The 12,920-nt window shown below is 46.0% G+C and overlaps 1 protein-coding gene across 2 annotated transcripts in view; it reads right to left on the bottom strand.

The window, feature by feature from the left end:
• Nucleotides 1–9,125, bottom strand: part of LOC106554258 (laminin subunit beta-1) — a 106,021-nt gene extending 96,896 nt beyond the window's left edge. Inside the window, exon 1 of one of the 2 annotated variants that reach the window (XM_087708709.1) lies at nt 8,949–9,125. In XM_087708709.1, the coding sequence (XP_087564835.1) occupies nt 8,949–8,984 (36 nt within the window). In that variant the 5' untranslated portion in view covers nt 8,985–9,125. Of the gene's footprint in view, nt 1–1,261; nt 1,459–8,948 lie in introns of those variants that run through there. The other variant, XM_087708710.1, reaches the window with a different exon arrangement.
• Between the last annotated feature and the right edge of the window lie 3,795 nt (nt 9,126–12,920).

Here is a 12,920-nt window from a genome sequence, read left to right as displayed (position 1 = left end):
TTACTCAAGACATCCAATCTGTTTAGTGGAGCTTATGCCCAAGTTACATGCACCTAGGATAGCAAAATAAGCTTTTTTTTCATAACATCCAAATGGAAAGAAAGGTGGAAACTTCTCTTGTTATTAGTTTTTTAATATCTTCTTAGTTTTTGCCATTTGGAAAAATTGGAGGAAATAAAATGTATTATACAAATATTAGAATTCAGTTTTGCAAAGCAAAATCCAGTTTGGGTCTATAGTTTGCAGTATCCTCAGCCAGTGCTTAGCCAATTCTAAAAAAAAAGGGGGATCCCCCCCCCCCGCAGGAGTTTCCTAAAATTCTCCTTCCTTCATCCTTCACATTTCAGGGGGGAGGGGGGAGTGTTTAACCCTGAATTGCCTATACTCTGTATTATTTGGTGAGGGGAGGTGGCTAGTAGCTCATCCAGGCAACACATGATGGAAAAAGCTCAAGTAGGATTTTCAGGGCAACCATGAGTAGAGTAGCAAACAGTATGTGAAGTTTTTTTTTCCTCATTCAGAAAAATTAAAATTTGCATCTATTTAGACTTAACTAAAGCTGAAGCGACTTTATTTCGGCTCACTTGTTCTCTTTAGAGACACGTGCCTGTAAATTACTATAATGGCCGGCCTGCCTGTGTTTTCAGGGAGGAAAATGAACACAAATTTTACGTGCCATGGGAAAACTCTGAGAGGGGATGGCAGGTGGAAAGAGAAGGGCCCAGATGGATGGAAGTAAGAAAAAGGGAAAGAAGGAAGGAAAGAGAAAGGAAGAAAAAAGAAGAAAAAAGGAAGGAGAAAGAGAGGAAGGAAGAGACAGAAAAAGGGAGGGAAGGGAGGGAGGGCTTTGAGAAGGAAACACAATGTGAAAACTTATCGGAGAGTTGGTGCATGGGTAAAAATAAAGACATCCATCGTCCTTCTTTCTGTGTGAGCCACAGATCTCAGCCTGTATTCCTCACACAAACACCATTATGAACCTCCCTGAAACAATATTATAAAAATCCTGCTCTAGATAATATGCCATTCCTATCAGATACACATACTTTGCAAAATAAGCATCCCAAACAACCGCTATGCACTTTAGCATTAAAATGTGGTTTTTTTTTCTTAGCCTGGGTATCAATTGAGCAGGAGGAAAATCCCTATGGGATGGAAGGAGCCTACCCCAAGGTCCCAGGCAAAAAAGTGTGGTCTTTCTGCCATCCTAGCTGCCTTGTTCTTATAGTTACTTCATTAAAGGCCAGCGTGGCCCTCTCACCTGTTGTTTCCTCTGCTCCTCCGGCCGCCAGGATTTAGGGAAGAGCCGAAGCAATTCTTCCCTTTCCTTCGCCAATAAAGGAACTCTCCACTTGTCCGTCCGAACGGTCCTAATTCCCCGTTGTCCGGGCAGCGTGAGAACTCTGCTGTGCAAACTCAACTGCCGATGGGTAAAAATAATCCGGCTCTTCCCACCCGCCGCTCTCCATGAGGGCAAAGCAGGGGCTGAGCTACATTCAAATGGAGCTGGGACTCTGAAAGGGACTAACGGTCTCTAAGCTACGGGAATGTCGCAGCCTATTCTTTCTGCTCCACCGCACACAAAGTCCGTCTGCCCCGCTCCAGGCGCAGGCCCGGCTTTGCCTGTCTGAAAGGAGTGAAAGACGGAGGAATCTCCCATAGAGGAGACAGGAGCAAAACAGGCCCCTCGCTTCATTCCTCAACAGGCCTCACCAAACTTCGGAGACAGAGGCCAGGAAGCCAAGGAGAAATCCTCAGGGGGGCAGCCTAAAACCTGACCCGTTTGGTGATCCATGACATCCTGAAGGAAGGATTCAGGCTCACTGTCCTGCCAAATGGCCAGAAATCTCTTCAGGTTTTGAAATATAGGAAGCCCTCAACGTACAACTGCTCATTTAGTGACCGTTTGCAGTTACAACGGCACAGGGGAGGGAAGTGACTTATGGCGTTTTTCGTACTTGCAGTATAACTGTTGCAGTATCCCAATGGTCCTGTGATCAAAATTTAGACGCTTGGCAACTGACTTGTATTTATGACCGTTGCCGTGTCCCGGGGTGTGTGTGTCACGTGATCAGGTGGTCACGTGACACCCCCTGGGACCCTTTGTCGATCAGAAAGGTTGGCAGTTTGGCAGTTCAAATCCCTAGTACACGTCTCTTGTGTGAGCAGGGGGTTGGACTAGATGACCTCCTCCCCCAACGTCCCTTCCAATTCTGTTACTGTTGCCTTTTGCGACTTTCTGACAAGCGAAAACAGTGGGGAAGCCAGATTCATGTAAGCACCGGGTTACTGACTGAACAGCTGCAGTGATTCACCTGAACCACCGCGACAAGAAATGTTGTAAAATGGGGGCAAAATTCACTTAACAACCGTCTCACTTAGCAACACAAAAGTTGGGCTCAATTGTAAGCCAAAGCACCTGAGGGCAGGGCAAGAAGCAATGGGTGGAAACTAATCAAGGAGAGAAGCAACTTGGAACTGAGGAGAAATTTCCTGACAGTTAGAACAATTAATCAGTGCAATAGCTTGCCTCCAGAAGTTGTGAATGCCCCAACACTGGAAGTCTTTAAGAAGATGTTGGATAGCCATCTGTCTGAAACGGTATAGAGTTTCCTGCCTAGGTAGGGGGTTGGACTAGAAGACCTCCAAGGTCCCTTCCAATTCTGTTATTCTATTCTACCACCTGTATGTAGGGAGTCCAAGCACCAAGCTGTTTAAGAGAGCGGCTGGGTAATTACACGCCGAACAAGGTCAACGCCTCAGTCTTTTCTTTTGGGCAAGAGGTCACAGGTCTGAAGGCCAAGGGATCCCCCTCTCAGAGGCCCCCAAAAGCAAAGCACCGCCTGCTTTTTGGGACCCGTGAGGACAAAGGCGTCATTTGTGCTTCCACCCTGCCCAGACTCAACCGGTTCCCTGGGAGCCTGGCGGAGTTAGGCAGGAATGCACTTGTTGTGTCTTGCGCCGGGCGTTCTCATAAAGGTACCAAGAATAGCTTATCCTTCCTCCCCTTCTCAGTTTTGTTCACTCCCCAGCCGCTCTTCTTCGATTTTGGTAGGATGCTTTTTTTTTTTTACACACAGGAGGCAGGGTGGGAAAAAAAGCGAGTGTTTTTCCCCAGAGGCTCCATCAAGGGCTTAAGCCAGGCAGAAAGCTGTTCTTAGAATCAGCTGGCATCCTCTCCATTTTTTGCTCTGCAGAAAGGACAGGCAATCGAAGAACTTTGCAAATTGGGGAAATATATATACGCAGGTCAGAAACCGGTCCCTGAGCCCCCACTGACAGAACCCTCCTGAGGTTTTGGCAGCAAAATGAAATCGCTGGGATAGCAGGCAGAATGGAACATGCCCCTAACAGCTCGGAAAAATACACCTAAGGTTAGAAACTTTCTGGTGTTTCCTTCTTGCCGGGCTGTTGAGCTTCAGTAAGCCCATACAGGTAGTCCTCGACTTTACGACCACAATTGAACCCAAAATTTAGGTTGCTAAGCGGGAAATTTGTTGAGCTAGTTTTGTCCCATTTTACGACTTTTCTTGCCACCTTTGTTAAGCGGATCACTGCAGTTGTTAAGTTAGTAACACGGCTGTTACCGTATTTTTCTGAGTATAAGATGCACCAAGATTTTGAAGAGCCAAATTTTAAAAAAAGATTTTGCACTCTGCAGACCTCCCCAAAACAGCCCATTTTTCACGAAAATGGGCCTGTTTTTTGTCAAAAAAAAGGGCATGCATAGTCTTTAGGAGGCTTGTAGAGTGTTCCTGGGGGGTGAGGGCAAAAATGAGCAAAAAAGTGGCCCATTTTTCACTCATTTGTGCCCTCCCCAACCCCCAGGAGCACTCTGGAAGCCTCCTAAAGGCTATGCACGGCTATTTTTGCAAAGGGGGAGGGGTTTCAAGAGGCCAAAAATGCTGTATTCAGTGTATAAGACGCAGCCAGATTTCCACCCTCTTTTTTGAGGGGAAAAAGGTGCACCTTATACTCTGAAAAATACGGTAAGTGAATCTGACTTCCCCCATTAACTTTGCTGGTCAGGAGGTCCCAAAAGATCTTCACATGATCCCGGGACACTGCTACCATCATAAATATATGCCAGTTGTCAAGGGTCCACATTTTGATCATGTGACCACAGGGAATACTGCAATGGTCATATAAGTCACTTTTTTCCCAGTGCCGTTGTCATTTCTGAATGATCACTAAACAAACTGTTGTAAGTCGAGGACTACTTTTAACTAGACATTCAATTGGTGGATTAAAAAAAAACCCATCAACAACGAGATGCAATGCTGAATATTTTTTCCATTCAACTTGGGGAGAAAGGAAAAATACCCCCCCCCCCAAAGGACAAAGAATATTCAATACCTTGGATTTTTTTTTCTCTGGATGTCATTTGTTTTCCCTTTAAAGCCCCTTAATTTTATCAGTCTCTCCTCTGACTCATTTGTGGGTGTATTTGTATTATTAGTGCACTTCCCAACGAGCTCTGAAATTTTGTATGTTGGCATCCCAGACTTTCTGACTAACAGTTGGGAAACAGAAGATTCAGGAATAAGCCAAAGGATTAGCTTACTCCCACAGAAGCTAAAGTATTGCAAGTTAGGAGGAAAAAGTGAAAACTGGAGGGACATGCAGTCATTTCTGCCTCAAAAGGGGAGAGCTAAAAATATAAATTACTAACAGCTCAGAACACTAAAGAGCCAAATATATCCAAATAAGACATTGCATTAACTGGGGAAATACTAAGTATCCTGGTGCCTTTTATATATTTTGAAGTTTGACTCCCGTTAAATCCCAGGTGGCATAGCCCAAAATTGGGAATTCTAGCAGGCCCCAGACTAACATTGCTTTGCTAGGAAAATCTAAAAGAGGGTAATCAATAATTCACTCTTGAGAAAGAGGGGGGGGGGAGAATGCATTCCCAAGCGATTTCAAGAAAACATTCACATAGAGTAGGGGTGTCAAACTCAGATTTCATTGAAGGCTGCATCAGGTTTGTGTTTTTTACCTCAGGGTGGATGTGGCCAGGGTGGATGTGGCCAGCTTGAAGTCACTCATGTCGGGGGTGCCTGTGGTGGCTCAAGTGCTCTGCCAGCGAAAACGGGCTCTTGAGCTCTGTTTTTGGCTCCCACAGCCTCCTGAAACCCTCTGCCCTCTCAGGTTTTCACTGGCAGAGAGTTGCAGGAGTCTGTGGCCGCCAAAAATGGAGCTTGAGAGTCCATTTTCATTGGCAGAAGTACCATGGGCTGGTCCTTCGCTGTTTCCAGGGCGACCCTGTGTACCAGATCTAAGTACCCGCCCCCCCCGGCCGGTTCCAGCCCCTTGCCCCTGATCAGAGGTGGTATTCAGCAGGTTCTGACCAGTTCTGGACAACTGGTAGCGGAAATTTTGAGTATTTCGGAGAACCGGTAAATACCACCTCTGGCTGGCCCCGCCCCCGTCTATTCTCTGCCTCCTGAGTTCCAGCTGATCCGGAGGGAATGGGGATTTTGCAGTATCCTTCCCCTGCCACGCCCACCAAGCCACGCCCACAGAACCAGCAGTAAAAAAAAAATGAATCCCCACCACTGTCCGTGACATTGACAACACTGTGCATAGCCAAGAAAAGAATAAGCAGGGATCACCAAACAAATCAACCCAGAATTTTCATTCAAGGTACAACTGGCCAGACTCAAATGGCCTACATTGTTTTGGACACACTGTGTGAAGACCAGTGGACTCCTTGGAGAAGGCTCTAGTGCTGGGAAAGATGGCAGGAAAGGGAAGAAGCCATGAAGTAACAATAGGTGTGCCATTTGCCACAGTGACAATAGGTGTGAAAGAGTAGGCTAGGAATATATTGCTATGGAGAAAAATCTATCACGTAGTTCTCGACTTATGTCCACAATTGAGCCCAAAATTTCTGTTGCCGAGCGAGACCGTTGTTAAGTGAGTTTTGCCTCATTTTTCGATCACAGTTGTTAAGTGAATCACTGAAGTTGTTAAGGTAGTTAACATGGTTGGTAACTGAATCTGGCTTCCCATGTGACTTTCCGTGTCAGAAGGTCCCCAAAGGTGATCACATGACCCTGGGACACTGCAACCGTCATAAACATGAGCCAGTTGCCAAGCATCTGAATTTTGATCACGAGACCATTGAGGATGTTGCAATGTTCAGAAGTGTGAAAAAACACTTATAAGTCACCGTTTTCAGTGCTGTTATTACTTCGAACGGTTCCTAAACCAAAGCTTGTAAGTCAAGGGTTACAAGGGTGGGTTCCGGCAAGCACTATTGCCGGTTACTTGTGTGCACGCCGTGTGCGCACTTGAATGATGCATGCTATGCATGCATTGCAATGAAATAAAAATTGTTCTGCGCATGCGCAGAAGCAAAAAACAAAATGGTGGCGTCTATGGTGCTGCCCGGAGAACCAGTTTGGGGGCGTGGCAGGCCTTGGTTGCTGCCGTTTCCAGCGACCTAGGCCGCCAAACCACTACCGGTTTGGCCGTACCGCAATGAACCAATAGGAACCCACCACTGAAGGATTACCTGTATGAGGTTGCTAGGAGTCAAAAATGACTTGATAGCACATTAACAATCAATCAATCAATCAAGAACATCATCCTGCTTATTTGGAGAAGGCCTGCTTGCAGTTGTGATGCAGTTTATGAGTGGAGACCCCACTATCTTCTTAAGCTAAGATTTTCTGACCACTGCTGTGGACAGAATACAAGGTTCTGCGGCTGCCCACCTAACGAGGATGCAAATAACCTTTATATAGTTGCATAATAAATGCTGACTAGTGATGACATCATGTTAATCATCTTATTTTTGATAACATGGGTTAGATTTTCTTCTTATAGTGCAGTGTTTCTCAACCTTGGCAACTTTAAGTCCTGTGGACTTCAAGTCGCCAAGGTTGAGAAACACTGTTATAGTGAGAAGAAACAGTTAATAAAACAGAGGTTGGCAGGGAGCATTTTTTGTGGTCAGTTACCTAAGTCCCATTTAAAAAATACAAGTGCTGATTTAAGGTAACTCGTGAGCCAGCATCTGCAAATGCCTAAGTATGCTATTAAGGAGGCTTATTTGAGTTTAGGGGCTTTGGTGGTTTGGAGATTTTAGTTCAGGAATTTATTTTGTTCTTTCAATACTTTTTTCACAATTTATAAAGCAGCAAAATGCATAGAATTACAGAGTTGGAAGAAACCTTGTAGGTCATCTAGTCCAACCCCATTTCTGACAGAGGGAAGTCCAGTCTCTTCTTGAAAGCTTCCAGTGATGAAGCTCCCACAACTTCCGAAGGCAAAGCTGTTCCATTGGTTGATTGTTCTCACTATCAGAAAATTCCTCCTTATTTCTAGTTTGAACCTCTCCTTGATCAGTTTCCATTCATTGTTCCTTGTCTGGTCTTTCGGGTGCTTTGGAAAATAGATTCTCTCCCCTCCTCTCTGTGGCAGCCCCTCAAATATTGGAACTCTGCTATGTCTCCTCTGGTCCTTCCCTTCACTAGTCTAGTATTTACAACAGTTGCAGTGCCCCCAGAGTCATGAGGTCACCATTTGCGATCTTCCCATCTGGCTTCCGGAAATCAAAATCAATGGGGGAAACCAGATTCACTTAATGAATGCATGATTCTTTTAACAACTGCAGTGATTCACTTAACCACGAAGACAAAAATGTCAAAAAATTGGGCACCCACCTTGCATAACGACAGAAATTTTGCTTGCAGTTGTGGTTGTAAGTCAAGGACTACTCACACCCATATGAACAAAATTCTGCACCAATTTAGCACAATTTATTTCAGTATAGAGGAAAGCAAAAAAAAATCTATGCACTGGAAATCTAAATGATGCTCTTGTCTTCAATTTATTCCTCAATCCTGAAATCTCAGCAAACCTCCTTCCATGTACCTTTTATTATCTGAAGGCTGGAGACTTGGTGTTCTTTTAAAACTACTACCAATGGAGGCTGCAGCAGCTTTCTGAATGTGGTGCCAAATGGCAATTTTTGTTCTTACATAGCAAAAAGAATTCCTGCAGCTTTCTGCAACGGTCGTATAGTAATCTCTTCGCATTCCCATTCATAACAAGGTTTCGGAGATTCCCAACCTCAGTTAGCACAGCATTAGATGAATCACCTTTGGCCAGGATTTCTTAACATAATATCTTTTGAGCAAGGATTTTAGGTTCAGAAGGAGATGTCTGACTTCTCCCTTGGCAGCCTGTCCGGATATTCAGTTCTCACCTGGGCTTCTAACTCCCAAGATTTGAGCTTCAGTGGGAACTACCCCAGCCTTCCTTTTGCAATGGCAGTTTTTGCCCTGCTTCCTTTTGTGGGATTAAATTATATTTATTATCCCTCCAATCTCAAAAGTATGGATGGAAGGCCTACTTTGGTCAGGACACCGGAGTTGGACACTGACCTGTGTTGCCTGTTGTCTTCCAAATTCCCAATCCCTGTCTTGTGTTGTTAATTTAAACAATGTACGAAGTTGTACGTTGTACATTGATAAATAAATTTAGCAGGGTACATCCTTTTCTTGCACCGACTGCTTGCAAAACAGCACTCCTCTTTCCTTTATGCCTTTGAGTTATGCCAGGATACCAAGCAAGAGATGGAGCCTAATAGCTGTTCCCATTAGTAGATGAGGAAGCAGCCTGGGACTATCTCAGGAAAGGATGAAAAGTAGAACTTTTTTTTGACAGAGACTGTCCAAGAAGCCAAATGGATCTGGCAAAAGCCTTAGGAATCGGGCTACACTGTCCAACTTTCCCTCCTCCAAGCTAAAGGACAGAAGATGGCTTGCAAAGAAGCTCTTCCATTTCCAATCATCCAAATTCCACTAGCCAAAAATAATAATAATAATAATTCTGGCCAACCAAGGGAATAAGGGATCTCTCATGCCATGGCCAGGTGCCCCCCCTCCCCCAGGAGCAGAAGAGAGGCAGGGAGAGGGAAAGGCCCCAACTCTTACCTGGGAAGAAGCCCCGGTGGTGGCTCCAGGCCTCATGCCAATTTGGGGAAGGTGGCCCAGTTGGGGCCCTTCTGCAGTTCGTGCATGCAAGAGCTAGTGCCTTAAGCGGTGCAAAGTGCTCTGCTGTGCTGTCTGTTCCTGGAGAAGGGCTCCTTCTTTCAGCAGCTCCTCCTCCCTTCATGCAGTGCCAGGGGACGGGAGGAAGGGAGGGAGGGATCAGCCCTCCTTGGCAGCCGAGCCAAGGTAACGCAGCTAGGTAAGAGACTCTCCCCGTTTCCGGGAATGGCCTGGTGCCTGACAGGAGGGAAAGGTGATTCCCTGCGGTTCTCCGAGGAGCACTGGCTTTTCCGATCCAGCATACAGGTGTTTTGGCCTGAGTTTACGCACACTGATGGAGAGGGTTATACGTCCCTTCGTCCAGCAGAAATCTCTGGATCCCGACACAGAAGCTTCAACTACTAGCTGTACTTCAGGCTGCTTCAGCTGACTGCTGGCTGCAGCTCAGCAGTTCGAATCCCAACAGGCTCAAGGTTGACTCAGCCTTCCAGCCTTCCGAGGTCGGTAAAATGAGGACCCAGATTGTTGGGGGCCATAGGCTGACTCTGTAAACTGCTTAGAGAGCCATATAATGCACTGTGAAGCAGTATATAAGTCTAAGTGCTATTGCTATACTGTATGTATGTGCATGCTTTCAAGTTAGTTTTTGATGACTGGTGATAACCTAAAATATTCCTTGCAGTTTTTTTGGCAAGATAGTTCAGAAGTAGTTTGCCATTGTTTTCTTCTGAAAGAGAGGGATTGGCCCATGCTCACTCATCTGTCAGGATTAGAACTCAAAATCTTCCAGTTTCTAGCCTGCTGCCGTAATCACTACGCCCAATTGGCTCTCTATTATTTTTTTCTTCTTCTGTTCAGTCATGACCAATTCTTGGAGATTGCCTGGACAAGTCCCTGTAGTTTTCTTGGCAATGTTTTCCAGAAGTGGTTTGCCATTGGGTCCTTAAAAAAAAAAAAGCATTGAAAAATGCATCAAGGCTCAGCAAAAACACAAACCAGCGCGCTAACCCATGCCAAAGCTCCTGAATTCGTTATCCTGTTCACAATGCTTGGGTTTTAGGCTGGGATTTAGGGATAAAGAAGGATAGTGGGACTCAAAAAATGATTATTAAATTTTGAGATGACATAAAGGAAGGAGGAGTGGATTACATTTTCGAAGAGAAGATTTCAGAAGATGTAGACTGGCTTCAACATTGAGCTGAAACAAACAAAGGTAACCGGAGGAAATGTGAAGAAGAAAAAGAACCACAAAAGTGATTAACACAGGATGGCTTGGGAATAGAATGGGTGAAAAGGAGCTGGGTGTTGTAGGAAATCATGAGCCAAAACTGTGGTACAATTGGCCAAGATCCAAGCTCTGCTCCTGAAGCGGTTCCACCACAAATGCGCGTACGACAAAAGCGCGTGTGACTAAAGCGCAGTGACAAAACCGCGCCGTCAAAACCGCGGAGACGAATGAGCGCTGAAGCGCGCCGACAACAGCGCGCCGACAGAAGCGCGCTGTAACATAACCCTAAACCTAACCCTAAACCTAACCCTAAACCTAACCCTAACCCTAAACCTAACCCTAAACCTAACCCTAACCCTAACCCTAAACCTAACCCTAAACCTAAACCTAAACCTAAACCTAAACCTAACCCTAAACCTTACCTTAAGTTAAATCGCGCTTCTGTCGGCGCGGTGTTATCGGCGCGCTTTTGACGTCGCGGTGTTGTCAGTGCGCTTTTGACGTTCGCGGTTATGTCGTGCCACGGCCCCCAACAATCTGGCTCCTTGTTTTACCAACCTCGGAATGATGGAAGGCTGAGTCAATCTTGAGCCAGTCAGGATCGAACTCCAGGCTTTGCGCAGAGTGCATCTCTCCCTGAATAACAAACCTTTAAAAGACTTATGGACTTTTTAAAAAGTTTCAAAAACCTGACCCAGAATCTCTTTTTTGATCTGCCCCTCAATTATGCCCATTTTAAGGATTAGTTACGAGGTTCAGAAGGCCTGGGCCCTGCCATGTGGGCAAGCCAGCTGCTTCTATGTACCATAGTTGTTCTCAGCCAACAGCTGGAGAAATGGTCGGGGAAGAGAGGCACATTGTGGCAGGATGCCAACTCAAGAGTCACCGGAGACCAAATGACTGACCTTGAAGAGCAGTGAATGCAACCACAATGTCAACAGGAATAGGAAATGTACCCTCCCCCCCAACCTCCGCTTTTAACAATTTTGGAGTGTGGGAATTTGCTGTTTCACCTGGATGTAGCTATTTCAAGGACTCCTGCTAGGAAGTTCATTTTTCTCCTGGGTGATTCGTCAGTCACATTTCAGTGTTTCAAGTGTGGTTGCTGGCACATCCGGCTCTTTTCTTGAAATGCCTGAGGAGGGGTGGGTGGGCTTATCTCTCCGCTGGCCTCAGCCTCCACGGATGGGAGAATGAATGAAGCTACAGCTGCCTACACTTCAGTGTCCTTCTGGGGATCCCCTTGGAAAATCCTTGGTTTCATTGTTCCTATGCAAATACTCCACACCAGAGATTCTTACAGGCCAGCAGCATGGCTCTTTCTGAAGGCTGGTATTTTTTCCCTCCCCTTCTTCGTTTTGGACTTTTAAAAAAATGTCTGGAAGAGCTTATACGCTGCCAGTGAAGGGGTTCCTCTTTGAAATAACTTCACAAGAGCTTATTTTGGGGAAAGGGAAAGCTGGATAAGTTATCCACAGAAGGATATGGAGCAGATGACAACACAGGGATCTGAGAGTTGAGTTTGAGCTGTAGATATTTACTTACTTACTTGCCTAATTACATATTTATTTATTAAATTTATGTGCTACTTATCTTGTCCAGAGATGAAGATCATTACTGATAGGCTATCAGTTCCTGGAGTGAGTGGTGAAAGGCTTCAATTGTATATGTGAACTTGCCTTTTTTTTTTTTTTGAAATTGCAAAAACCTAAAAGCGTTTGTATAACACAGTGATGGCAAACCTTTTTGTCGTGCGCGTGCATCCATAATGCAATGTCTGTGTGGCACCACCCCCTGTGACTCCCGCCCCGTGCATGCACGCATGACTCCCCTCCCCACTCCCACGCATCCTAAGCTCTTGCATCCTATGGTGCTTACAGGAGATCAAAACAAGTTCTATCTCCAACATCGGATTCTTTAATAAGCATCGTTATCTCAGAGGAGAAGGATGAGTTGCCTTCCCTTAGTTCAGGGTGGGGAACTATGGTCCCTTTTATGATCCCTGGACTTCAACTCCCACAATTCCTGAGCCAGCCAGTTGAAATCCACAAGTCATAAAGGAGCCATGATTCCCCACCTCTGCCTTAGTTGATGGGTGCTTTCATTCAAGAAGACTATCCCGCCCAGGGTTGGGCTTCAAAAATTTCAGCAACGGGTTCTCCAATGGGCGTGGTCATGGTGGGCATGGCCTGGTTGGCCTCCTGCACCATGCCGGGGGGGGGGCGTTTTCACCTTCCCCAGACTTTGGAGGCTTTCCTCGAGCCTCTGGGAGGGTGAAAACCTCCTTGCCCAGGCTCCACAGACCCTCCAGAGCCCAGAAACAGGCTCCTTTCCGACCTTCCAGAATTTCTGGGAGACCAATTTTCCCCCTTCCCCGAGCTGAGCCTCCGTGTGGGTCCTGCATTTATCTCTCATCCAAAACAGGCCGTGTGGAGAGTCCTGGAAGGGAAGGAGTGGGAAGGGTGGGGTGGGTGTGGCCAGCCAGGGTTGGGCCAAGGTGGCGCAGTGGTTAAATGCAGCACTGCAGGCTACTGCTAGATCAGCAGTTCAGCGGTTCAAATCTCACCGGCTCAGGGTTGACTCAGCCTTCCATCCTTCCGAGGTGGGTAAAATGAGGACCCAGATTGTTGGGGGCAATATGCTGACTCTCTGTAAACCGCTTAGAGAGGGCTGAAAGCCCTATGAAG

The sequence above is a fragment of the Thamnophis sirtalis genome, unplaced genomic scaffold (assembly GCF_051295495.1).
Source record: "Thamnophis sirtalis isolate CommonGarterSnake01/CBP01778 unplaced genomic scaffold, rThaSir2_p1.2 scaffold_3, whole genome shotgun sequence".
NCBI classification, from domain to species: Eukaryota; Metazoa; Chordata; class Lepidosauria; order Squamata; family Natricidae; genus Thamnophis; species Thamnophis sirtalis.
This window is presented reverse-complemented; position numbering and strand designations above follow the sequence as displayed.